Source organism: Schistosoma mansoni, chromosome 1, assembly GCF_000237925.1.
Source record: "Schistosoma mansoni strain Puerto Rico chromosome 1, complete genome".
In the NCBI taxonomy this organism is placed as follows: Eukaryota; Metazoa; Platyhelminthes; class Trematoda; order Strigeidida; family Schistosomatidae; genus Schistosoma; species Schistosoma mansoni.
In genome coordinates this window covers 23,190,281-23,217,137 of record NC_031495.1, presented here as the reverse complement: position 1 = coordinate 23,217,137, position 26,857 = coordinate 23,190,281, and the positions used below count along the sequence as shown (strand labels likewise).

At 41.4% G+C, this 26,857-nt stretch overlaps 1 protein-coding gene across 1 annotated transcript; it reads right to left on the bottom strand.

Annotated features, from left to right (window-relative positions):
• Positions 1–2,874: 2,874 nt before the first annotated feature.
• On the bottom strand, positions 2,875–26,857 carry Smp_160940 (hypothetical protein; the record flags this gene model as incomplete). The annotated part of the gene is made up of 10 exons (XM_018793714.1): positions 2,875–3,480; positions 7,798–8,221; positions 13,446–13,801; positions 14,382–14,473; positions 14,806–15,003; positions 15,036–15,278; positions 15,309–15,387; positions 15,429–15,513; positions 15,549–15,625; positions 26,855–26,857. The coding sequence occupies 10 exons, from the start codon at positions 26,855–26,857 to the stop codon at positions 2,875–2,877; spliced, it is 2,163 nt and encodes a 720-aa protein (XP_018648198.1).

Genomic DNA, 26,857 nt, shown 5'->3' with positions numbered 1-26,857 from the left:
GACATGGTGTATTGTTCAGAGAGTCCCGTGTGGGGAAAACAGTAGTAACAAGGAATTCCCATGGAGTAAAACCAACCTGGAAGATTGGAACAATAATCCGCAGAAAAGGAATTCATTTATGAAGTAAAAGTTGGAGAGAAGATATGGGTACAACATGCAAACCAACTACGGCCGACCAGATAAGAGTGAAAGACCAGAAGTGATTTAAAACCCGATATACTATAAAACATATTAACTGCATTGGATCATGAAACCAAAAAAAGAATTCAAGTAATAGGAGAAAGTGTACCATACCTTCAAGTGATCGCATATCGTCCGACGTAAACCTAATCGAATAGGAACAAATCCTTATGGTCTTTATTATTCTCAGTGCTTCAAAAAAGGGTGTTCTATCAGAAGAAGATTAAATTATGGGTAACTTCCGGTAACTAATTATAGACTGATATTATATATATTCTTATTGTATAACTGTTAAATAACTGGATTATGTATATTTATATTTCTTTTATCATAAGCTTCCAACTGACCCATTGGCTATTATTATAACATTTACTATTCCTAAGTTATTTTCAATCTATTAGCTACAGTTTCCTACACTCACAGCCTCTTTTGACTCGATCTTGTATTTTTTTAAGGTATGATGCGGTCTGGTTTGCTTGTATACAAACTACGTACGTCTGAAATGGATTATCCATACAGTGGAGGTTGAGATTGTATTCTGGACTCAATGGGTGGGGCTAGGCGATAAGTGACTATTTTGGAGACCAATAAGGATTCAAAGTTGAGGCAGGGTTGATAGTGCTGGTGGACGTGTTATTGGTTTAGCGAAGGAGCACGATCATTTAAGTTGGTATTCCGATTGGTGATTTTGTCACGTGATAATTGACAGGGGCAAGATTTAACAGTGCAAATACCATTTGAAATTTCAGGCAGTTTCCTCCATGATTTGTGGGTGGGAAAATTAATGATTGGCTTACCTAGTCAGACTGTTATATCTAGAGCTTAGGTTCTTACTATGCCGCGTACTACTAGACCACTTGAACGATAGAACCCGCAACGTCGCAGGAGAGAAGACAAAAGACTAGTAAGTAGGAACTTTATTCCCCAAAACAGTGTCAAATATAGTACAGAAATCTCGTGTATTTATAGTTATTGGCTGAATGTAAATCATCATTTCGGTCAACCAATAGGCACATAGGGGTCATTCTTATCCATCCAATGGGGAAGCTACACGTCGACATTCTAGAATATTCCCCTAGCAGTGTTTGGATGGAATATGTACGGCTTTTTCTAGGCTTCTTAAAGCTTCCTAGAGTTTACCAACGAGCCGTCCTTACACTGACAGGTATTGATGTGTCATATACTTTCGTACCCCTATTATTGTTGTTAGTTGGTAATATACTTACGCTCTGGTCAGGCCAGTCACGTGTTCTTGATCCGAGTTGTGTTGAAATCCTGTATAATAGACACTAGGAGGGTTTCTGGTGTAATTATTCGTCTAAAGTAAATTAGCTTCCCATTTGTGCAAGGGAGAAAACCGAGCGTTATTTTAGGGATAGTCTAATTATTCAATTTTAGTGGTTCTCCAACATTTAATCACCATTTATCATTCTGAGTAGCCCAGGAAATTTGGTTAGCGTCCCCTATGGTAGGAATCAGTTGGTGCAGTGACTTATTTAGAGCACAACAGAAACAGCTGATTTATCCGCCTTTGTTTATATCTTCGTAGCTAAACTAGTTTCGCTGTATTTCCTTCAAAAACAACTATGAACTTTAGTCAATTGCAGGGAGATAGGTGCGAGAAACATTGACTGTTGTTTTGTCTGCATTTACTTTAAGATACTGTCAGTTACATGACTAAACACGAGTAACACTGAATCTATGGATTGGAGTAATTAGTTAGCTAGTCGAATAACTGTATCATTATTTGATGCTTACAAATTTTCAAAGTATGCAATGCAAAACAATCCCGAGAGAACAGCGTCATAAACCCGCCAAGCAATCTGTAACCAACTTTCTAAACTTGACTTTGAAGCTCTCCCATTTTTCTTTTTATATTTGTTCTGAACCATAAAGAGTATATCATTGAGAATGTCTTCAGTAGATGATGTAGGATCATAATTAAAGGTGGGTTTTGTATGCTTAACCATCGCCTACACCAACTTATAATGGTCGCTAGCATTTGATTAAGTTGGAAAGAAGTATGGGGCGAACAAACTTAGGACATGGGACAAATTCATGACTGTCTTGGGAGGTGGGGATTCCTAGGTTTACGTCTGCAAAATAATCTATAGTGATGAATCAAAGTTGGTTGCAGTGGAACATATTTTGGCCAGTACGTGTTTTCATCTGAACTTTAAGTTTTAACAATCGTGTTTCCATTCACTTTATTCTTAATATATTCTTTATGTTGAGTTTCATGTCATTATTGATGACAGTTACTTCGACTCCCTCGCTTTCCATACTGCGAATATCCCTTTTTCATTTTACTAATGTTAAATGCAAATTGGGTTAATTTATATTTGTGCCAGATTCTAGGTTGATTACAACTGCATGACATCACTAAGTGTAAACACCAGTACAATAAAAGAACAACTTTTTTCGTTTGAAAAATCAATTTACACTTTGTACATGGTGCTAGTTAATTACAGAGTAGTTTGGTGAAAAAATCGGAAAATTGAGGATAGGTAAATGAAATATCGTAGTAATGTACGTATAAAATCCACTAATGCCTAGAAAATATTAGGGAAATAACATTAACTACTTTTATGGAAATGCAGTAGTATAAAAAAATCTAAACAAAAAGTGTCAAAATAATGTTTGGGAATGAAATATAAAAATTAACTGTACATTAAGAATACCTACTTAAAGCAATCAGGTTTGGTTATATGGTCCAGCTGCCAAAAGCAAATAAGGATGAACATAGTGCAGTCCAAGGACTGAGGTACGTCTAGTGAAAAACACTTCGCTAGCACATGCATCAGAAACGTCAGGACCAGTCGCTGAAGAATAATATCCTAAAACATTATGACCTCCAACTCCACTGCTCTTATTATTTTTTGAGTTTTGACGGACAAACTGCTGTTTGGTGAATCGATGCAATGCCAAAAGATTAGTTTTGGAGTTTTTATCATCGTTATTACCAGTAGCTGGAGTTGTAACAGCAGTTGACCAACCACTAACTGTATTCCATATTCGTAGTGCTCCCTCTAGACCACCTGAGGCCAAACGTCCTGAATTACCCGGACAAAATGCGAGAGATACAACTGGACCAGTTAACCACTGACTTGAGTCTGAATTAGCTTCCTGAGAGTCAAAATCATTACTTGGTTGATTTACAGGAGCCCTAGATGCCGAATAACCTCCAAGTTGACCAACCTGTTGTCCAGACCCCAAGTCCCAAAGACATGTAGTACCACACCAACCTCCACTAGCCAGATAACGACCGCAAGGCGAAAACGCCAGAGTCTGAACAGAACCCTGAAATATTGGAGAGAAAAATAGTGAGTACAATATATTGTGCAAAAATGAAAACAACGAATATATTGTACTATCATATTTATTTATTTAAACATTGGTATAAGGAGGCACCAAATACATATGTGCCACAAAAATCATTTGATTTGTGTGAAGACTGGGATACTGCCCGGGCACCCAAACTGAAGCAAGCAAGGGGGCAACAACCCGAACCTTTGACCTAGAGGTCTGACCCACAAGGCAGTGGAGCAACGTTAGGAAGCGCAGTCCCATGGTAGCCGGTGACCAAAAATAGGTTCACATGCCAATTTTTCCCTTAGGATCCTGGAGCCCATGTTCACCACTGGTTTTAAATCAGGGCTTTCCAACTCTCCTAGGTGGGTTCTCCGTATCCACCAACCCGGTTAAAGCACCGGACATTTACTTTTTGTCCTCTCAATTTCGTAATATTAATTTAAAGGAATTCTTGTGGGTGGTGATGGACTAAAAATATTGTCAAAACTTATTTCTTTTCAAAATTTGGAGCCATACAACTTAGTCAATTAGTCAAACCCAAAGTAGAATCTGGCACATGTGTACATAGGTTCAAGCTGCTATACCGCATTACCACAGTAGGGCGAAAGTGTTAGGCCAAATCCAACAGTAGTAGAGGTAGTGACAGGAGTAATATTAACTAGGTACTCAATACACAATTAGAGAAAATACAAATTGGTAAAACACAAAAAATTACAAAGAATTCAGAAACTTGGGATCTAAGGGAAGATAAGGAGTGGACGCAACTGCAAACAATTCTAAGCCATATTATTCAAAGTATAAGATCAACGGTTACTTCGTGTATGTACGTACACACATCAGTTCAAGTTGCCATACCATATTAACAGAGATGCAGTTGTCGATTCAAATCTCATAGTGGTAAAAGAAGTAAGAGTATAAGCAGTAATCCGAAAGACTGGGGTTTGAAGATGTTATTAAAGGAGTATAATCCAGTGAAATAAATTTGGAAAGAGAAAAAGATAAAGACATGAAGAATTCAAAAGATTAGAATTTGGCAGAACACAAACAATGGATGCACCTTCGCCATTGCAAACGATTTTGAGCCATGTCATTCAAGATCTTTAACCATCGATTGCTATCATCTCGCGAATCCCAACCAGGTAGTCTACACCTACTAACATGGCCCAGTCCACTTGTCAGTGACTTCATGGATTTGTACTACGCTTCAGTCTGGCCACCCCTAGCTTTCTTCCAACCTATTCCTACACCATAAAACATTGCACGTCGGGACAGTCGGTGGTTGGGCATACGTAACACATGTCCCAGCCATCTCAACTGATGAACTTTCACTACTTCATCAATCGATTTGCCATCCTTGCCTAGTACCTGTTTCCTAACAACTGCATTACTTACCCGGTGGTCCCGGGATATACGAGCAATGCTTCGTAGACACCTATGATCGAAAACTAGTAGCCTACAAATATCCTCTACTCTTACCGGTCATGTTTCATTGCTATAAAGTAGGACGGAACGAACTGTTGCGCAGTAAACCCGTCCTTTGGTTGGTAGACGGATATCTCGCCTACGCCATAAATGACGCAAGTTAGCGAAAACTAGACGAGGCTTCTGTATCCGTGCTGAGATTTCGTCACACACCAGACCACAAGGGCTGATGAGACTCCCAAGATAAGTGAAGCAGTCAACATGCTCAACTACTTCACTCCCTATCATTAGTTCAGGTGCCGATGCAACCCAATCCTGAAGTAACATTTTGCACTTCGAGGGGGAGAATCGTATCCCGAACATGCCTGCATTGTTGCTTATAGTGGTCGGAAGACTATGCATTTTGTCAGCATCTTCATCAAATAGAACTACGTCATCGGCGTATTCTAAGTCAACAAGTGAGTCTCCCGGTAAAAGTTCAACTCCTGAAGATTTAGATGATGAAAGTGTTATCTCTAAAAGCATGTCAACGGTAAAGTTAAACAAAAATGGAGAGAGTGGACAGCCCTGACGAACACCGTTTGAGGTAATCAATTCTGATGACAGTTCGCCATAAGCTCTAACTCGACCAGTTGTGTTCGGAAAGAGAGCCTTTATAAGGTTAATGTACTTCTTTGGTACTCCTTTCAATGACAAACACTGCCACAGAACCTCACGATCAACAGAGTCAAATGCCGCCTTAAGGTCGAGAAATATTACAATTGTGGGACGTCTGAATGTGTGTCTATGTTCTAGGACCAGACGTAGAGTGAATACCTGGTCTATACAACCACGTCCAGGTCAGAAACCAGCCTGATTCTCTCTAGTCTGCTCTTCACGAGCTTTGGTTAGGCGTCGAAGTATTAGTGAAGCTAATATTTTAGACACTATATTAGTCAAACTGATTCCTCTGTGATTGCCACAAGAGGGTTTTTGTCCTTTCTTGTAGACTGGCACAATCGGTTATTGGGACCAGTCAGATGGAATTACGTCCAGTTCCCGATTCTACCTAAGACATCAGTCGATTTCGCTGCTAGTACTGGACCGCCATCCTTAAAAATCTCAGGAGTAAACCTGTCAGGGCCTGATGCTCTCCCTCACTTCAGATTTCATATAGCTTTTTCAACCTCGTAAACAGTTGGTGGACTTACATCAATTTGCCATTCAGGTCGACTGGGGATCGTGGGTAACTGAAGTGTGGCTGAAGGCCAGTTGAACTGATCCTGGAAGTGTTCTGCCCATCGATTCAATCCCCTGGATTGAGAGTGAGTAATATGTCCATCTCTTTCCTAGACAGTTCCGCTAACAGTTGGATTCCTTATATCGGTTTCCTTAACAAGTCTGAACAGTTGTCTGCTGTTACCTATTGCCAATGCCTTTTCCATCTCTCTTGCTTTCGCTAGCCACCACTGTTCGCGATCATTTCGTAGGCTTCTTATTAGCCTGCGCTTAAGTTGACTTCGCTCTTCGTTATGTTCAGAGCCAGATGGGATGAGTTTTCGAGCGTCTATCAGTGTGATAGATGCTGTTGAGATCCAGTGTTTCTCCCTAACGTTATGGTTTACCGTACTAGCAGATATCACTGCTGTTTCCACAGCTTTTCGAATGACATTCCACTCTGCCTCGGGGTGGCCACAACTTACATGACTGCCTGACTGTTTTTCTAGTTGTTCCTGAAATATATTCTTAGCTTGCCTATCATTAAGTAGAACCATAAGAGACGTCCCTGCAGCGTCTTTCCTACGTCTAGTAAGACGCAGACAGATACGCGCTCGCACTAGAGCATGATCTGAGTCTAAACATTAGCTCCAGAATGAGCGACAGTCTTCTATCGAGCCCCTCCATCGGTGGATGATAGTGATGTGATCTAGTTAGGTGCAACGTTGGGACGAATTCGGGGGTCGTCATGTCAAAAGATGTTTTTCCTTGTGTGTAACGTTGGTAATTGCAAGAAACAGGCGGTTATCTGAGCATAGCTGCAACAGGCTGTCGCCATTATCTGTTTTTCGAGCCACGACACCATAAGATCGACCCAGGTGTCTTTCCCTTTCGTATAGTTTACCTACTTGAGCATTGAAGTCACCTGCCACTATTACTACATCAAGGCGCATAGCTTTTCGGAGGTCAGAAAGCTTTCTGTAAAACTCATCTTTTACATTATCTAAGCTGCGGTAAGCGGGAGAGTAGGCATAGACGACGAACAAGCGACGACGAGTGTCCCTATCTTTCCGAGTTCTTACTGTTCTGTTTAGTCAGACAGCGCACAGACGACTGTCTACTGGGATCCAGTCTAAAAGAGCTAGTTCTGTCCTAGGACTTAATGCTATACCTACACCAGCGAGACCACGGGAAGCAGCATCAGGGTTTCCAGATACACGAAGCGTGTATCGAGATGGTTCTTTATTATGACATGGTGAGGTCAAATGAATGACGCTACTCGGATCTTGTATGCGCGTTTCGGAGACGCAGAACATATCGATAGTGCGAGATTCTAAAGTCTTAGCTAAGGAAGCCTGTTGTCTTATTTGGCATAATGTTCGGACGTCAAAAGTTCCTATATGTAGTTTAGAGCGTGGTTTCAGGAGGCTGGAAATAACGTTCCGCGTTTGCCCTAGCGGTGCAAGATGATAAAAGGACGTGAGAAGGGTTAGTCGTGGAGATAAGAGAGTTATTAGGTGTAGGAAGGATTTGTATATGACCAACTTGGTCTCGTGTGCTTTTATAGGTATAAGGGCTAATATCACTTCCCGGCTGCCCACACCGTGGAAGAATCTTTGAAAGTAAGCAGTAATAGGTGTTTATTCAGCGAAAACCTGAATCCAACTGTTAATATGAGCCACTTACTTTATGACCTGTATAGATTCTTGTTAGCTTTCCAGAACGAACATCAAATAAGCGTACAGCTCGATCAGCACTGCCAGTTGCAAGATAATTAACATTTGGATGTATACACACTGACGTTACATCACCTTTGTGTCCAACAAAAACACGTAAAGCATCTGGTGCATGATCAGTTGCATATAAATGTGCACTACGATCAGCTCCTCCTGTCGCTATATAATGGCCATATGTTGGAGCCCAAGTAACACACCAAACAGGTAGAAGATGATCACGCCATGCAGTTAGGGCACCACCCCATATTAGAGTAGACCATAATCGGACAGTGCCATCTGAGCTAGCTGAAGCAATAAGTTGCCGGTCAGGACTAAATGCGACACCGAACACACTGCCAAGATGACCTAACAGATCCCGAGTTAGGTGGGTCTCACTAAAATAGTACACACAATTAAGGTACATACCACTTTTAAGCAAGTTTTTGTAAAAGATGGACGATGGTTTAAAATAGTTTACTTTCCTGAAATCTGTTATTAAGGAATCTTACCAATTTAACGTTATCAACGACGGGTGGTTTTAGTACGATAATTAGTTTGATGTCCAAACGAAAACAAGATTTTATGTGGTGAAGGTGCAATACTAAAGCAAGTAAAATTTGAGTGGTTTAAAGGGGTACTTAGTGAGATGTTGTATAAAGTAACAATTTACCTGAGGTGGAAATTCCAACCGACAATGCATGTAAAAATACTGAGGATCATGCACAAGTCATGAAAATATGTAACGATGAAAATAACGAGCTAACAACTGTTTTGCTGAATCACATACGTCCATAATGTCATGAAATCACCAACTTGTTGAGAGAGGAGATTGCAAATGATAACTATCACTTATTGCCTAGTTTATATTCACCCTTTTGTGTTCCGTTCACACTCAGAACTCCATGCAACTACTTTATTGATGTAGCTTATGATGTCTTATATCACTTTCGATCCAAATTATAACAATTTAAGTAATCTAGTTTCTGGATCGGACTGTAAATGAATTATTGTCATTATCTTAGACGGATTCTATGAGTCCGAGTAGGTGAATTGCTGTTGTTCAACTATAATTTGCATTTTATATATCGCCTGCACGGTTTGCTAAGAATGGGTAGTTACACATACCAGGTTTATCCATACAGGCTTTCAAAGTAACCATTTCAGCTTATTAAAAAAATTATTGATTTAAATAGCAAGGTCGATCGTCAGTATAAGAGCCAAAAATGTTGAGAAGTTACAAACCATAGTTGACGTAAGCAAAATGAGAGCAAATAAATTAAGCTGCATATCTACTTTATTATTTCAACGGTTATATTTCTAAAGCAACAGAGAATGAAATTACACCACTTCATTCCCTATTCTCGAACCATATTCTCAAAGTTGTCTCTTACTGTCGGTGCTACTAGTTATTTCAGCTCATCGGTATTCATCTTGCAACTTTCATTTCCTTGTGTTGATTGAGTATGGTTACTCCAACTAATACACACTTGTGGCAGGTCCTGTGCTGAGTATGAGTAACTGGTGGAAGGTTTAGAAATAATAAAACTAAGTAGAATGGTTCATTCAATCAAACGCAATGTATAATCGGTACGTCACGGGCGCCATGGCTTTGGCCCCCAAATGCCCTGGTACGGCCGAGAGTGGGGAGAGTCCGCTCTCCCTCTCCAAATGCTCTCACATGGCCACGCGAATATATAGCCTCTGCCAGGGAAGTCCTACTCACTGCCTTCTCGTGACACCGGTGTTGTTTACGAAAGTGAGAGGACGAAAAGCGAATGTCCAGCGCTTTAACCGGGTTGGTGGACACGGAGGGTCCACCAAGAGGAGTTGGAAAACCCTGATTCCAAACCAATGGTGCACATGGGCTCCAGTATCCTGAAGGAACGAATGGCGTAAGAACCAACCGTTGGTCACCGGCTACCATGGGACTGCATCTCCTCACGATGCTCCACTGCCTTGTGGATCAGACCTTTAGGTCAAAGGCTCGGGGTGTGGCCCCCTAAGAAAACCACCTGCTTCGGTTTGGGCACCCGGGCAGTATCACAGCCCACACACAAATGACATGAAATGACGCACTACACTAACTAAACTGCTCTCGTTCCTAATAGAAGAAAGACAATTTACATTATCATTATTATTACCATTATTATTATTATTATTACTATTATTTACTACGTCGCTTTTTCACTCCCTTTATTCCCAAATTGTCTATCCTTCCTTTCCAACTTATGCAGTAGCTCGCCCATGGTGGAAACTCTGTCCTATCTAAACGATCTCCAGTCACTGTCTGGTTGAAAGTGAATGCTTCCACCGATTACGAATACTGAAGCAGTCTTTCTGAAACCACGTACGCCGTTCAAGCTGGCTTCCTTCAACGTTCGCACACTAATGCAGATCGGACAACAGATGGGGCTGGCTATGTCTTTAGAAAGTCTTAATGTTGATGTTTGCTGTCTATCCGAGACCCGTATTCAAGACTCTAGTGAAGTACTACAAATTCGCTCTCCATCTGTCGCTTCGAAAAGCTTGTTTCACGTGCGCTTATCCGGGGACTCTGTGGCATCTTCGTCCGGTCTTGCTGGCGTTGGTGTTGCACTAAGCGCTAGGGCTGAGGCAGCACTAATCGATTGGATCCCCATTAACAGTCGGTTATGTGCTGTTAGATTAGAAAGTTCCATCAAAGTGAGAAGAAACGGTGTCTTTTCGTCATCTCCGCCTATGCCCCGACAGATTGCAGCCCGGATGCAATCAAAGATGAGTTTTACCACCAGTTAACGGTTCTTCTCCAGAAAGCGCGTTCGACAGATATTGTAGTACTAGCCGGAGACTTGAATGCACAGGTCGGGCGTCTAGGCACAGAAGAGAGTCGTTTGGGTGGCCGATGGGGACTTGTTGGTCGCAGGACAGAGAACGGGGACCGTTTGCTGCAACTGTGCACAGACCACAACCTGTTTCTGGCTAGCACTAACTTCCGGCACAGTCATCGCCGGTGTGCCACCTGGCGTCCTCCCTCTGCATCCCAAGCCTGGACTCAGATTGATCACATCGCGATCAGCTACCGCTGGCGTGGTTGTGTACAAGACTGCCGCTCCTTTTGGAGTACCTATCTGGAGTCTGATCATGCCCTGGTCTGCGCCAATCTCACCTTACTTTTCAGTGGCCGAAGGATTGACCACCACCAACGGATCGATGTTAGTGAACTAGCTGCAACTTCTGTTGCAAGTAAGTATCGAGCGGAGCTAGCCTCTAGGATAGCTACCATACCAACGAAAAGTATAGATGAGCATTGGTTGCATCTTCACGACTCCATGAAAATGGCGAGTAAAGCCGCTTGCGGCTTCGCGAAACGTTCCGCTTACAAGCACTGGGTTTCTTCTGGCTCCTTACAACTGATCGAAGCCCGTCGGTCTACTCCGGGTGACCGTGAGTTTGACCACAAACGAAGGCTGTTACGTAATGAAATCGGGCAAAGCTTGCGTAAGGACCGAGAAGCCTGGTGGTCGGAGCGTGCTAATGAGATGGAAGCAGCAGCTGCATCTGGTAACTGCCGGAAGCTCTTCCAACTCATCCGAGCCACTGACAGCAAGAAGTCTGGTGTGAGTGAAACAATCTACGAGGATGATGGGATGCCAATCACTAACATCTCTCGACGTCTTGGACGATGGGCGGAATTTTTCGAAGGGCAGTTCAACTGGCCTGCTGCTCCGGCAACATCAACCAGTTTGTCCTGCCCCCCATGGCCGGTGACGACTGATCCACCAAACGAGGCGGAAGTCCGCAAAGAACTCCAACTCTTGAAACGCTACAAAGCACCGGGCCCGGATGACTTACCTCCGGCTCTTTTTAAAGATGGTGGTGACTTTCTCACTAAGGAATTGACTATGTTGTTTGCAAAGGTTTGGGAGCTAGAAAGTGTTCCAACACCATGGAATGAGTCGATAGTCGTCCCTACCTTTAAAAAGGGTTCACATTGTTCCTGTAACAACTATCGGGGGATAAGTCTACTTCCGATTGCGTCCAAACTATTGGCTTCTATCATTCTTCGTAGGTTGTTTAAAACCCGAGAACGATTGACTCGAGAGGAGCAGGCTGGTTTTCGTTCTGGTCGAGGATGCATTGATCACATCTTCACCCTCCGCCCAATGTTAGAACACCGTCATACTTATCGCAGGCCAACAATCGTAGTGTTTCTTGATATCAGGGCTGCTTTCGATTCGTTGGACAGGACTGTTCTCTGGGATTGTCTATTGAAGAAGGGTGTGCCTGAGAAGTTCATTAACATCTTAAAGGCCCTGTATACGAACACCTCAGGCAGAGTGAGGGCATACAACCACCTTTCTCCCTTGTTCCATTCGAGCAGTGGGGTTAGGCAGGGTTGCCCGATCTCACCATTCCTCTTCAACTTTGCCATCGACGACATCCTGGAAACAGCTCTGATGGATGTAAGTAATGGCGGTGTAGATCTGCTGCCTGGAGAACGACTTCTCGACCTTGAGTATGCGGATGATATTGTCTTACTGTGCGATAATGCCCAAGGCATGCAATCCGCACTTAATCAGTTGGCAATCAGTGTCCGCAGGTACGGCATGTGCTTTGCACCCTCCAAGTGCAAAGTACTTCTACAAGACTGGCAGGATTCTCATCCTGTACTCACCCTGGATGGTGAGCAGATTGAAGTAGTTGAGAAGTTCGTGTATCTAGGTAGCTATATAAGTGCTGGTGGTGGCGTGAGCGATGAGATTGATGCACGTATAATGAAAGCCAGAGCGGCTTATGCCAATCTGGGCTATCTTTGGCGCCTTCGTGATGTTAGTCTGGCTGTAAAAGGTCGGATCTACAGCGCGTCGGTGAGAGCAGTTTTGCTCTATGCTTGTGAAACCTGGCCTCTCCGAGTTGAGGATGTTAGACGACTCTCTGTGTTCGATCATCGTCGTCTCCGAAGGATTGCTGACATCCAGTGGCAACACCATGTTAGTAATGCAGAGGTTCGGCATCGTGTGTTCGGGCGCAGAGACGATAATTCAATTGGTGTCACCATCTTGGAACACCGACTTCGGTGGCTTGGAGATGTTTTACGAATGTCGTCCCAGAGACTTCCACGTCGTGCATTATTTGCCGACTCTGGGACTGGTTGGAAAAAGCGGAGAGGAGGTCAGTGTATGACATGGTGTCGTGGCATGAAAGAAAGCTGCAAAGGACTAGCTTCTGTTGGTCCTTCACGACTCCCTGGCTGGGGTCCGAGAGACGGTGCAACACAGTGGCTAGAGACGTTATCAGATATGGCTCAGAATAGAAGCCAGTGGCGAACCTGCTGTAACCTTCTTTTACTTTCTTCATAAAGAGTGGTTCTAACTTTCTTAACTGAAAGAGTCTTCTGGTTGTACATTTCAGTCCGCCTTATCTTTTCATCCCTTCTCTTCCTACTTTCATTATTTTGTGTGGTGCATATGTATCTGGTGCCCTTTTGTACCAATATATATGTGTTTAAATAAATAAATAAATAAACGTGTGTACATAGATTAGGATATTTAGCAGAAAAATAACATTGTCTGGAAATGGAAATACTTTAAAAGTCTCGGGAAACTACGACCAGCAAATATACACTCAAAAATGACTTACTCATTTTCGTCATATAACATATTGGTTTTTACTCTTGAGTCGTCTTTATCTAGTAAGCTCAACTCTGAAGCTGGAAGCATACGCCTTAAAGACTCGGGACCTAAAGACCAAACACGGATACGACCTGATCCGAATCCGGCAGCTAGTTGTGATGAGTCATCACTGAAACTGCAACATGTAACACCACCTCTTCGAATAGCTAGGGTTGACTCTCCAGCCTGAGAGTTGCATATTGTATAAAGGACTGTACTTGTACCGATTGACGACTTTTGTGGATTTCGCTGTTGATAATTACGTAGAAGAGTAGATATCTCTCGTGAAAGGGCTTGTTTGCTCTCAATGTATGACTCGCGCAGCTAGAGAATTATAAATATAGAACAGCTAGAACATATAAGCATTAACAGTCGCAAACCACATTATACAGTTATTGACAACAAACTTAGCTTCATACATGGAAGCTTTTTTAAGATACTAAGCATGACTATAAATTTTATCAATTACAAAAAAACTAATTTGCTGAAAGAAGATTCTTGGCTTAGAGTACGAAAGGAGAATACTCAATAACACTAATTGTGGGATACGCGGGTCGGAAACAAGTAAACTACCACCACATACGATAATTGCGAAAGTCTTGTCAATCTACATCCAAATTTACTTTGAATTTTTGTTTCGAAACAATTTTTAGAAAACACAGTCTTTGAAATACAAGATCATTGAAAGTACTGAGTAACAATAAGCGACATAATCCCCCACATGAAAAAAAGCGTACACAAAACTCAAGCATCAACAGGCTTTTGGGACAGAGCAAACTAAATGTGACTTAGGTAACTGAGCTGATGCTAACTTGATAAGTTTCGTTTTCCTAAACACAAATCGCTTCCAGAGTAAATTGATAACAACCGATTATAAAACAAGCAACGAGTAAATGGAAATTACCTTAGGCAGAGGAATTCGATCAAGAGCTGGAGAGTTGGAATCAGACTTGCTAACATCTTTCGAAAGAGATGGTCTACCAGAATGTCCAGAACCTGACATCATACCATCTTTCCGTTTCTTCTTTTTTGCAACACTCTGATCACCGTTATCTAACAAACAAACAGAAACAGAAATAACAGTTTGGGCAATATTTTAATCACTATTAGAGTGAAACACTTACAATATTGCGTCATTAGTTCTTTGGATACTAGAAAATATTTGCAACAAAAGTGAGTATGTAATCCCATTTAAAGATGAATTGCCAAATCTAGTGCTTATCTAGCAAGTATAAATTATATTCTTAGAGGAATAACTGTTATTACAACATATTGCAATTTGAACATATGTATGTAATTTTTCGTGAGGGACTTTAGGGGCAAATTACCTTCGTTATTATCTACATTGCTCCCATCAATGTCATTGAAGCCAGGATCAGCATCCATTTCAACTGGTAAGTCTAACGCAGGATCTCTTAGAAGACCATACAAAACAGGTTCTTTGTTAGCGTCAAGGCGAGCCTCGCCAAATAAAGCACCACGACGGCAATCGACTTGGAGCTTTGACCTAGGGGGGCCATTGATGACTAAAGATTTTGGACATGTAGTGCATCCTTACTTTCAAGTGACAATTGTTCCCTTAAAATGCTTTGAATGACATTCATTTCTTTATCTTGAAGAAACTGACGCAGAAGTGAATAAGACTCGGTCGAAACACTGACAACAAACTCGGAAGCTCGAAATGATTCAATTAAAGGATTCGTTGACAAGTGTTGTGAACTAGTAATGTTCGACAGCATGTTAATATCTGACTGATAAAAATCTTCTTGATATTTCCTGAATGTCATGAGGAACTTTTTGGCTGCCATAATAAGAAAGCGAATAAAATTACCCTCTCCACAAATGTTTCCACTAACTAGACGGAGATACATATGGACGAAAATAGGGAAGAGTAATGTAGACAACTCCACCTGAAAGTACGCAACCCATTAAAACTAATTAGATTTTTTACTTTATGCATGTCAGGAACCGAATCCACAAATGTGAGAGTAGACTGGTAGTTAGCGCAAAAGTTCTCTGGTTCATCTTTTACTTGACTGAAAGATCGTAACAAAAAGTAGAAAGAACTGACGCTTTAAATTTTAGAAATTCTTCTGCAATTTTTTCATTGATGAGACCAGCTTCTTGTTTTAAGGCAAGCTCTGATTCCTTTAAAAACAATACTAGAATTTAAAGGCTTCTACTTTTAAATTGTACTTCTGGAGAATCTTCAAAGCACTTAGGATCTCCTCATTCGAGCCCATTACCTTCTGTGTTCCGAAGATGCCAAATGAGGCGGCGACCTTAGTGAAATATCCAATAGTGATCTGATGTAGTTACAAATGATTTTGAAGTGAAGGTTGTGGTAATTAATGTAGACGTGTATTGTTCACACAAGCGTGCAATAAATTTTGAATTACACAAGATCAGATCAAGCATGTGACTACTTAGTATATTAATTCAGTACTCTTTCTATTTAAGTCCTCTGTGATGTCGGTTCGTTCTCAATACAAAGTGATTCTACCCAGTGCTACTGCACATTCCAGTTGATTTAGTTATTTGGGCACACGGAAATATTGTCAATCAAGTTCCTACTGAATTCACTCGAGCATCTTAACTAATAATACAAATACTGTAAATATACGCAGCCTTCCTAGTATTATGTAGCGATTAAAAGTTGGACGAATAATGTTGCTCAATCGTATGTCCACTGACATTAGTTTGGTGTTTCGGAGATTCTTTTATTTAAGATTCAGAAGTAGTACAGGGATATGTGCTGCTGATGTCGACAGATATAAGTAGTATGTATCACCAATCAAAGTGGAATACCTGGCGGAAGAAGGTTGGGAAAATCGAAGGTAAGAAAACGAGAACAGGGAGTGGTTGTTAAGGAAATCAAGAAACGGTTAAGTCTGAGATACTTGATGGATATTTTGCAAATGGAGTATTTGATGTGTGGCCCTCAAATTTTATCAAGGAACTTTGTGATGCATTAAAATACATTTGATTGCCCCCTCTTACGTCCTTGTTTAATACAGTACCACGCCAGGTCTCTCTTGTTACCCTAAAGTATGAGATGGTAGAGCTTTTTAAAAAATATATTTTGCTACCCAAAAGAAGATAGACTACAAAAGGCAGTGATTAAAAAGAAATAGAGGATGAGTAAACTAATTGAATAAAGACAAGGACATATATGTCTTTTTGTCATCTGAGGAGAAACTGGGAACCTTTTACTCATATCTCCATCAAGAAGACATAAGGGACATATTTGCAAGTCAGCAAAATTCACTGGGTTATTTGTTCATATTCCAGATGGCCATGCTAACGCGGTTAATGGATGATAATCCGAAAACGTCCGTACTCTATATTTCATCATATTTCATGCTTGGGTGAGCATAAGAAAAGTTGTGACTTTTAAGCTGACATTTCAACGTTCTATCAGATAACTTTTTGTGACTATGTAAAACTTTCAGTAGCAACGACGGGCAGTAATTTGAAATTAGTGTTAACAAGAGGCACTCAATTTGTTGTTATTCGATCAAAGTTCGCGACTACCAAGTGATTTTAGTGGCCCCAAATCTGACTTCGTTTCAATCGTTTCTGACTGTTATGGAAATATATATGTCGTCAATCCTAGTATATAATTATCGATCTAAATCGCGTCAGTGAATTAAACAGGTCACATACGAGAATGACTTTCAAATCTTTATATTTCATACAATTGTTGATCTGAACAGACAATTAGAGAATGGCGGCGAGGAAAGGGAAGAGGAGAGAGAGAGGCGGGACCAAATGACGAGCAGTAGAGAACCGGAGTGAGCCAACTCAGTTTAACCAAGCGTTAACCTATATTTATTGTCAGATAAAAATAAGTTGCAAACATGTGATGAGTAAGATAGGAAATAAACACATATACGCTTACATAAAAATAGTCAAGGTCGATAAGCGAATAATGGACAAGGTCAAAATGTAGTTTGAGAAGAATGGATAAGTCGGTTTGTCCAGAAGCTAGAATAAGCTATGTGAGCATAACACAGGACCAGCCACTGCATGCTCTTATATGGTCTATAAGTGAAAAATTCAGTCAAATAGTTTTGTGAATTCATCATTCATAGTAGAGCTCTAAAAATACCGCAAGACCAGGTCTTTTTATAATTCCAGAACAGTTAGTGAAAACTCATTGCAGGAATTCAAATTAGGCAGATGAGGAAGGACTTGTGACAGTAGCTTATCGCACGGTTTTAACTTGATCAAATTCCAGAAGTGAATTTACTGGAATGTCTATAGGGGCCACCAATTAGGTAAACCTGGCAAGAAAATAAAGGCTAATGGCCAGGATTAGGAGAAATTATTATTTGCGTCAATACTTATCGCTGGCATACTTCAGTTTAGAGGGGGTTTTGTGGAGAATTTAGTATTTTCATAGTTGAAATCATGGGTCAATTGAAGCTAGACCACCATCGAAAACCTGGAAGCACTGGATGGCCGTTTCGTCCCGATATGGGACTCTTCACTGGAGACAATTGGTGAACGGTCGCCCAAAATCGTGGATTGGTTGAAGTTAGACATTAACATCGTTGGATGCCGGCTCAGTGGTCTTTCGGTTAAGGGCTTCGGCTCGAGACTGGTGGTTCCTGGGTTCGAATCTCGCGAGTGCGGGATCGTGGACGCTTACTGCTAGGGAGTCCCATAATAGGACGAAACGGCCGTCCAGTGCTTTCAGGTTTTCGACGGTGGTCTAGCTTCAATTGACCCATGATTTCAACTATGAAAATACTTGAGTTTGTCAAAGTAGTTCTCGTCCTGTGGTCTGAAGCCTTATAGGGGTTCATCGGATTATCCGAACTCTAGGTTATACCTCATGTCCCAGGTCATGTATAAATTTTATCATTACTAAATGATGACCAAATAGCTTATGAGAGCCTTGCTCAAACCAATCAAAAAATTTGCCTGAAAGTTATAGGATAGTCTCTAAATAACCCAACCGAAAAATACCTTTACATATCCGTAGGAAGTATGCTCTCAGTCGAGAGCATCAAACTAACCATCCACTTAAACAAGGTTCTTTGCATGTTGGTCATTATAAGCTGAATACATTTGATATAGACTGACGTTATCACGAACTAGAGAAATCGAAGACAGCAATGGGCGAACAAGTGATTTTACGTGATAAGGAATTTTACTGCTAGTGTTATATTGGAGATTCCTAGGCTTGCGATTTTGAAGTAAGGTAAATCTCCTCTATCGTGTTCAAAGACTTTAGTCAGCTAATATTTCCAAGATAACTCTATTTGTTATTGCAATATTACAGCAACTAGAAGTCCATGGCTTAAAGCCATTTTCGAGCGAGTAAGCTACGGCTCTGGTGGACGGTTTCGAACGGCAAAGTTGAGGACGGCAAGCAAAGAAGTCATTTGGGAAGCACGAAACTTACACTCACTTGACGAAGCCAGTTGTTTAACGACAAAGACACGGGACAATAGCAGTGGTGTGTTTTGGGAGATTGTGAGGTGCTACTGATAAACGAACCCACCGATGACAAAATTAAACACCCATCACCACCTTAACACACTTCGACCTGGCATGACTGTACCTTGTTTATTCACCAATCATAATTTTTGTGTCCATCATAAAAGATATTAAGTTTGTTGACTCATTTCTCTAATCCTCTGGTCACTGTTATTCTTCATTTTTTTCTGTCTAATATACTGAAACAACTGTTTTGTGTTTACTAACAGTGTAAATTTTCGTTTCAAAAACAGATAAAATCCATCAAGTCAATAGCTTACTTCTTAAGACTTTGGCTAAGCTAAGACTCCGTGATTGACAGTCTGGGGATTAGTTTAAATTTGCGTTTCAAAGGATATTGCTTGCGATAAGCATTTTAACTAGATTGTTTACGGTGTCTCCTTGTGAACTAATTACTTCTATACTGAACGAACTATAGCACTCTAGTTCTAGTACTAGTCGTAAATCACACCAATCATTTAAATGAAGACTTAACGACTTTCGCTATGTAGTTTGCCATCTCTATGTGATTGGTAATTAACTATTGACCTTTATATTAGTTTTCATTCTCTCAGTGAATGGCTCTGGCACCGCACTTTCCTGTTCCTGTTACAGTGCTCTCAGATATTTGGAGCACATCTTAATGAGTTTTTGAGTACTGGTGAATAAAGTTGTAAATATGCAACAGAAATTTTGTCTTCTTGTTCTTTTCTACCTGACCAGATGAAGGTGGTGAGTTCTGGGGCTAAAAGTGTCCGCAAATGTTGGCAAACGTCATATCGTTGTCATTGCTCGAGAGACGGTCATTATATCTTGGATCCTTTTAACAGCAGGTTAAGTAAGTCAAAAAGCGGGCACCATGGTTGTGAGTTCTTTTCGGATGTATTCCTTTATGTACGTGCCTGAGTGTGAGCGAGTCCCTCCCATTTGCATGGTGGACGACATCAGGGCCTCATTTGTTCTTGACTACTGATTTCACTACCCAATCCATATATTTTATGTATATCATGTTTAATCTACCCTACGAGGTACAAATAATTGGTTCTTTTTCTTACTTTGCATTATTTCCACCTTGGCACTTCCTAATTAATAACATTCTCGGTTAACTCGACCCTTGATTATAGGGACTGTCGTATTGACTCACCGTTCTACCGTTGCACATGTTTGAATTGTTCCTCTTACGGCTGAAGTACGTTTCCAGTTCGTTGGAAACGCCCATCAATAATAATAAATAATTAGCTTTTACGGTCCCTAACGTTTTTTCTTAGTCTTATTTCCTGAAAAGTTATTAGTTTTTTAAATGGAGTTTTGGTCTCTGAACTGGATGGTTTGGTCTTGGAGCTTTCATCGTCCATCTGGACAACATCATCAGCACAAACTTCGAGAAGTTATTAGCTTCGCAGTTCTTGGTAGTTTGTAATGGGAATTTGCATACCTAGGTTGTATCTAGATTCGGGATGTATAACTGACTACACAACCTACTTTCTGAAATTGCTCATGCACATGGTGCTACATAAATTCCCTAAAATAAACAGTTCTGTAAGTCTTTGGCATTGATGCTGATCTTATCGGTTTCACTGGGCGAACCCTAAATGAAAGCGTTGGGTCAAGCACCTGCACCATATCACCGTTGAGTACTCTGTGCTACTCATCCCTCACAACAACTGGTCAGTTAAGTTTTAGGGGTCCTTGACTGAAAAAATGTTGTTAACAACAACATTGGCAAGCACTATGCCTGTTGGATCTTGAAGTATATCGTATAATTTGCACATTTACGCTCCGTTATGCAAAGTTATTACCACACGTTTTGACTAATTCAGTATATTTCGCTAATAACAATCAGCATGCTTCACTATAAAAAAAGTTGGATGTATATCTTGCGATCCGGGAACTCGAGCGCTTCTGTTGGCTACAAAGATTATCACCCTCGACAAACTGAGAGATCACACAACGTAAAATAGGGAGAATTCGTCTATTTATATCCGAAATGGCTACTACATCTGGTTACACGAAACATGCAAACACGTATCAACCACTGGAAAACCTTCCAAAGAAGACTATCACGGTAAGTCTATTACTTATCTATCCACGTCTGTTGCACATTTTCATATTAATGTCTTTCAGTATATAATATTCGGACGACTGAAAATGATGGATAACGATAAGAGTAGCAATAATATAATAGACTCCAAGGTACATGTTATCAATTTACGACCCGTCTCCTTTATTCCCCATGATGTAGAAATTTGGTTCGCGGCACTGAAGTCTCAAATCGAGACCCGCTGCATTACGCTCACGCTTTAAGAAACTTTACTGATGGATCACATTGCTGCTGTCCGCGTGGTTGTCCTCAACTCCTTAACGTCTACGATCGTCTCAAGGAGGTGATTCCCAGACATTTTCTCCGATATAGAGAGGAATGATTGAGGACACGGTTGGCACGTCACCACCTAGGTGACACTTAACAGAGCCACCACTTCACGCTCCTGCAATCTCTTGCAGGACCCACGACAGCTGATTCCGAAATCGATAAGGAACTATGGATCAAATCTCTATCAGCAAATATACAACCAACTATCACGGTTCTGCTCGAGGATATACCACTTAACCAGGTGGCCTTAGTAGCAGATGAGATATTGGCAAGGACTAGCACCCGACTATATAGTTGCTTCAACGTCACGCCCAAACGTCGATCTCGACACTGGTCGCCTTTCGGCTCCAAGTGATAAGGGTGGCTGTATTCATATCCGTCTCAATTTCCAAAGCCGTTCCAACATACCAGGACCCTATGTCTCCCGAGCCAGATCACGCTCCCGTAAAGTCGCAAATACTCATCCTAAGAGGGCATCTTCCGAGCCACGCCAAAAGGCGGTTTCGAAAGCGGGTACTAGTTAGTGCTGGTTTCACCGTGCTTTCGGGTCCGATGCCCGCCGTTGTCGAGCCTCCTGCTCATACAAGGCTGGAAACTATCGAGCCGGCGAGTAAATGAGGCCATACTCGACGGCCCTTCACCTCACATCGGCCCTTTATTTCATGTGCCTGTTTATCGCACTGACGCCAGTACCTAGCAGATAAAGGTGCCAGGTTTCTGTCGTACCCATTTGTAGCAGTAAGTCTGAAGCTACGATGCTTCGACTACGCGCTGCGAATGGCTCAGTCAATCCTACTTATGGTATACGATAGCGTACAGTCAACCTGAGCAACCAACGACAGTATCTGTGAACGTTCATCATTGCCGATGTTCCCACAGCCATACTCAGAATCGATTTCCTATTGCTAGTCGATTTACATGGCGGCAGCTTTTCCGTACTTCGTGGAACAGCAAGTTAGTAGGCTTTAAAGCTCAAGCAAATGCGTACTGAATCACAGCCACATTTCGTTTGCGTGAAAAAATGCCTCACACTTTATCCGGTCTGTTTGAGTTCCTGCAATGCTATTTGGATTAAGTAATGCTGTTCAAACAGTTACGACCATTGGCCGACTCACTCCACGGGAATCCAAGCAAATTTGAATTGTAGGACAACGCGTGTACTGCATTTTCAGAGATCGAAACGGCTCAAGCCTCAGTCCTCGCCCATCCTGACCCATCAGCCACGCTTAGTATAGCGGTTGTTGCATCAGCTTTTACCATAAGAACATCTACGGAAGTTGGCAATCTCTCGAATTTTTTCACGACGCCTCACTCCCACGGAGACGAGATACAACGCTTTTGGCCGAGAACTGCCATCAGCCCACTGTGCCATCAAGCATTTCCGGCACGCAATAGAAGGTCGCGATTTCATCTTATTCACCTACAATAAGCCCTTGACGTATGCTCTGCATACCACGTCTAACTGCTACTCACCACGAGAGTGCAGATATTAGGACTATATCTCTCAGTTCACGACTGACCTTCGTCACGTTAAAGGCGAGTCGAACTATGTTTCCGATGCTCTGTCATGTATCCAAGTGAATGCAATTACTTCATTGGTGCTTGATCTTTCTGTTATGACTGCCGCCCAAGCAAGTTATCCTTCTTGTACGGAAGCACAACATTCTATGTCCCTTCAGTGTTGAGAAGTACTCCTAGCTACTAGCTCACGTACTTTCATGTGATACGTTTATTCGTCTTCCTCGACCTATCGCACCATCTTCCTGTCGTCGTCTCGTCACTGATGCCCTACATGGACTGTCTCATCCAGGTATCTCAGCCACGTTACACCACATCGCTGCACGATACGTCTGGCCGTTCATGAATAACGATGTCTGTATGTGGGCAAAGAAATGCTTAAAATGTTAACGATCAAAAGTGCACAGGCACGTAGCTGCCCTGATTTGCATTTCGCTACACCTGATGTTCGCTTTGGTCACACTCATGCAGACATTGTTGGATCATTGTCACTATCGCACGTGTATGATCCCATACTCACGTGCATAGATCGTTTCACAAGATGGCCCAAAGCTATTCCCATCACGTCTATTACGACGGAGGCAGTTGCTCATCGCTTCGTAGAACGATGGGTAGCTCTGCACGGTTATCCCTCGACTGTCACGACTGACCGAGGACAACAATTCGAGTCCGAGTTATTCACCTCGCTAACCCGGCTGCTTGGTATGGAATGAATATGCACAACCGCCTAGCATCAAATGGTTTATTTGAACAGTTTCATTGCCAGCTCAAAAGTGAACTTTGAGAACACGGAAACAGAATTGGCACGAAACCCTATCACTCATCCTCTTAGGTATCAGAACGAGCATAAAGGGAGGTATTCAATGTTCCACCGCTGAAATTGTATGCGGCACGACATTGAATCTGCCTGGGGAACTTTTCACACCGCGGAGCAGTAACAGTTTCGGTAAATCAGACTACGTCCAACGATTGTCTGAATTTATGCGAACACTGCCTCCGGTGTCAACTCAAATACAGCATCGACAGATTGCTCTCCCTTGAGAGTTATCTACCTGTTCACATGTTTTCATACGAGCAGATTCGGTACGCAAATCTTTACAACAACTTTATGAAGGACCTTTTTACGTGATTTCCCTCATTCTCACATCCCTGTCAACAGCACGTGTCATCAGCACTATCTACGGACGGGACTTCAGAATCACGTTCAGATCAATAGACCGCGCCACCCTTGACTTTGGATGAGATTGCAGTCTCACGGGGGTACGAACGAGACTACCGTCTCACGTTCCGGTCTCCAAGTACGCTTTCGCGACTAACCTCTCAATCGACAACGGATACGGTATAGGACTCTATTCCTATACTACATGCATGCTACACCTTCCCCTTTTTCTGTGATTTTTATTATCCTGAGCCCACGCCTCCGACCATCGTCTTGTTGGTACCGTCGACTTCAGTCAACCTTGGCGAAAGCTGCCCTGATTACCCAAACTCTTGTCAACACACTCAGCTGATGTTCTGGCTCTGAATATGTCTAGTATACGTATGGTTTTGAAGCTGGAAGTTATGATCGCTTCCTGTTTCTTGATTCAATATGGTTCCGTCCTACGACTGCAGTGTTTACTGGTTCGAACCCCTGCGAACACAATCCTCAAATCCTGGATAAGAAACCACTTCGGTGCGGTACGCTAACTCAAGCAACAAATGTAGCACGTTACTCCTGGTACCATCCTCCATGAGAACTTCGGTGACAACTCGAGGATCGACAATCGCTCCTTGTTCGTCAACCCTTTCGTCCTACGGCCGCACGTTTGCCGATCAGTCCACGAATTAAACCCTATCTAACGAGGGAATCCCGTAGTGACCTACCTTTATGAAGAGAACACGATCGGTATAACGGAAACAAGTATTATTACTAAAGCCAATTGTACCAATGGTTGTTTTACTGTACCTGTTTGTTTAAGTGTGCCAAAAAGGCACTTTTCAGTTGCTTTGTGACCTGGTACGGACTCGCGCACACTCAGTAGTGCGGCTTGCAAACATTGGCACGATCTCGGTATTATTTCGTTACCACAAGATCGCCAACAAATACATCTTACAACAACCATTGATTGCCTTTTGGTATTTGGCCTACGGAGAGATCTAACCTAGTAACTGGCACGTAGTTTTCATGTAGCGGTTATCATAGTCAACTGCGACTCGAGGCCTACTACAGATGCTAAAACTGCAGGAAGTTTACTTCGGAAACAGATGATCAGATAGTAAGTAGCATGATACTGAAGGCGGAAAGACGTACGGCTATTTTTTTAGGACTAATGAGATGAAAGGGAAAACGGGAATAAAATTCCTAAAGACACAAGTACACGAAAACTAGGACCACGTACAGGAAGTGCGCTGACAAAGGAAACTTTTTATTACCTGGACTACTCAATGTGTGTAAGATTATAATTCTGTGAGAATCACAACAGAAAACCATTATCTCCAGAAGATGAATCGCAAACAAAATGAAACATTTTACCAAATATTTTCATGTGATTTTGTTTCACTCCAGTAATGATTAAAAGCGAAGGGCAGAGGGAGCCCTTATTTTTCAACTGAAGAGCAGCTCAATATTTTGCCAAAAGACCCGCTACGTTCATTTGGTCACTGGGATCTTACGTTCAAAAATTAAGTAACGTGACAGGCCTAAGTACTGTTTGCTCGTTTGGTATTTTGAATAAAATTAACGGGGCACGCTCTCAGTATTTTTTAAACGAAACTATAGAAGTATGAGGAATATTTCCAAACCATCATATGACGTCAACCATAACTGTACCGTTTTTCTGAGCATGTGATAATATCGTTGACTGAAATGATTTTTATGGGTGTTTACTGAAGTATCCCAAGACTTGAAGGCCTAATGCAACAATGCTGAGCCAAACTTCCCGTCAGTCTTACCACTGAGTTCATAGAGGGAACTATATAATTCATGCAGGAAAATATAAAATGAGAGTAGAGTGCAAGCGCGACTCCAGAATTGAGTTTTTTGATAATTTACACTTAGCCGAATATACTTAGATCTAAAATAGTATCTGCATTCTTAGTGAGACAAGCATTCACTGACTATCTCAAACTACAAACAATTTATTCACTAATCAAGACAACTTTCTTCCATGCAACGCATCGGGGTTGTTATCGGAACCTGCCCTTCACTACTATCTACTAATGTCTGACTAAATCCTCTAACATATTAGATTCTTGTTAGCATTAGCAGTCACTGAAAAACCCTAGGAACTCAAAACTCTAAGTACTGTCACTTTATGTCGGGTATAGTTTTACTGTGCTGCTATGAAGTTTGCTAACCGAAACCCAGAATTGGTTTTTCTTAATTATTCGGAATAGTCAGTCATCTGATAGTTAACATTCACGAAAAATTGTTGAAATATGCAAACAAAAGAAAAACAGCTTTGTAAAACCTAATATCCGCAACCAGAAAGATTTCAAAACAAACGTAGTGACTTTTTAAATAGTGTAAAATATCTTGTACATATCTGATCACTAATACAAAACCTAAGCGAATGTTGGTTACTATATATTAGCTAAGGAAGGAACTCAGGGACAGAAGCATAAACTTGAATATCAGTTTTTATTGGATAATAAGTTACAGGGATTTATTAAAACATAAAGGAAGGCGAATTAACCACTATTCACCAGCATACAGTCATTAAAATAAGGTTATACAAAGATAGTATTACATTAGTGATAATCAGGAGTGAGTAGGAAAAATATAAAAATTATCAAAATATACGATTAACAGACGATCAGACATGTACATTCGAATCTAACTAAACAGAAGATGAACAACAAGTCGTCCATTGAAAGTTTGAAAACGTCTAACGATTTGAATAACAAGAAATAAGAAAAATTACAAACTAGACAATAAAAGATAAAATGACGAGTTACATCGAGCTAAAGTGTTCATTGGTTCGAATCACAATAAGGAAGATAGTGTTTAGAAGAAATACCAT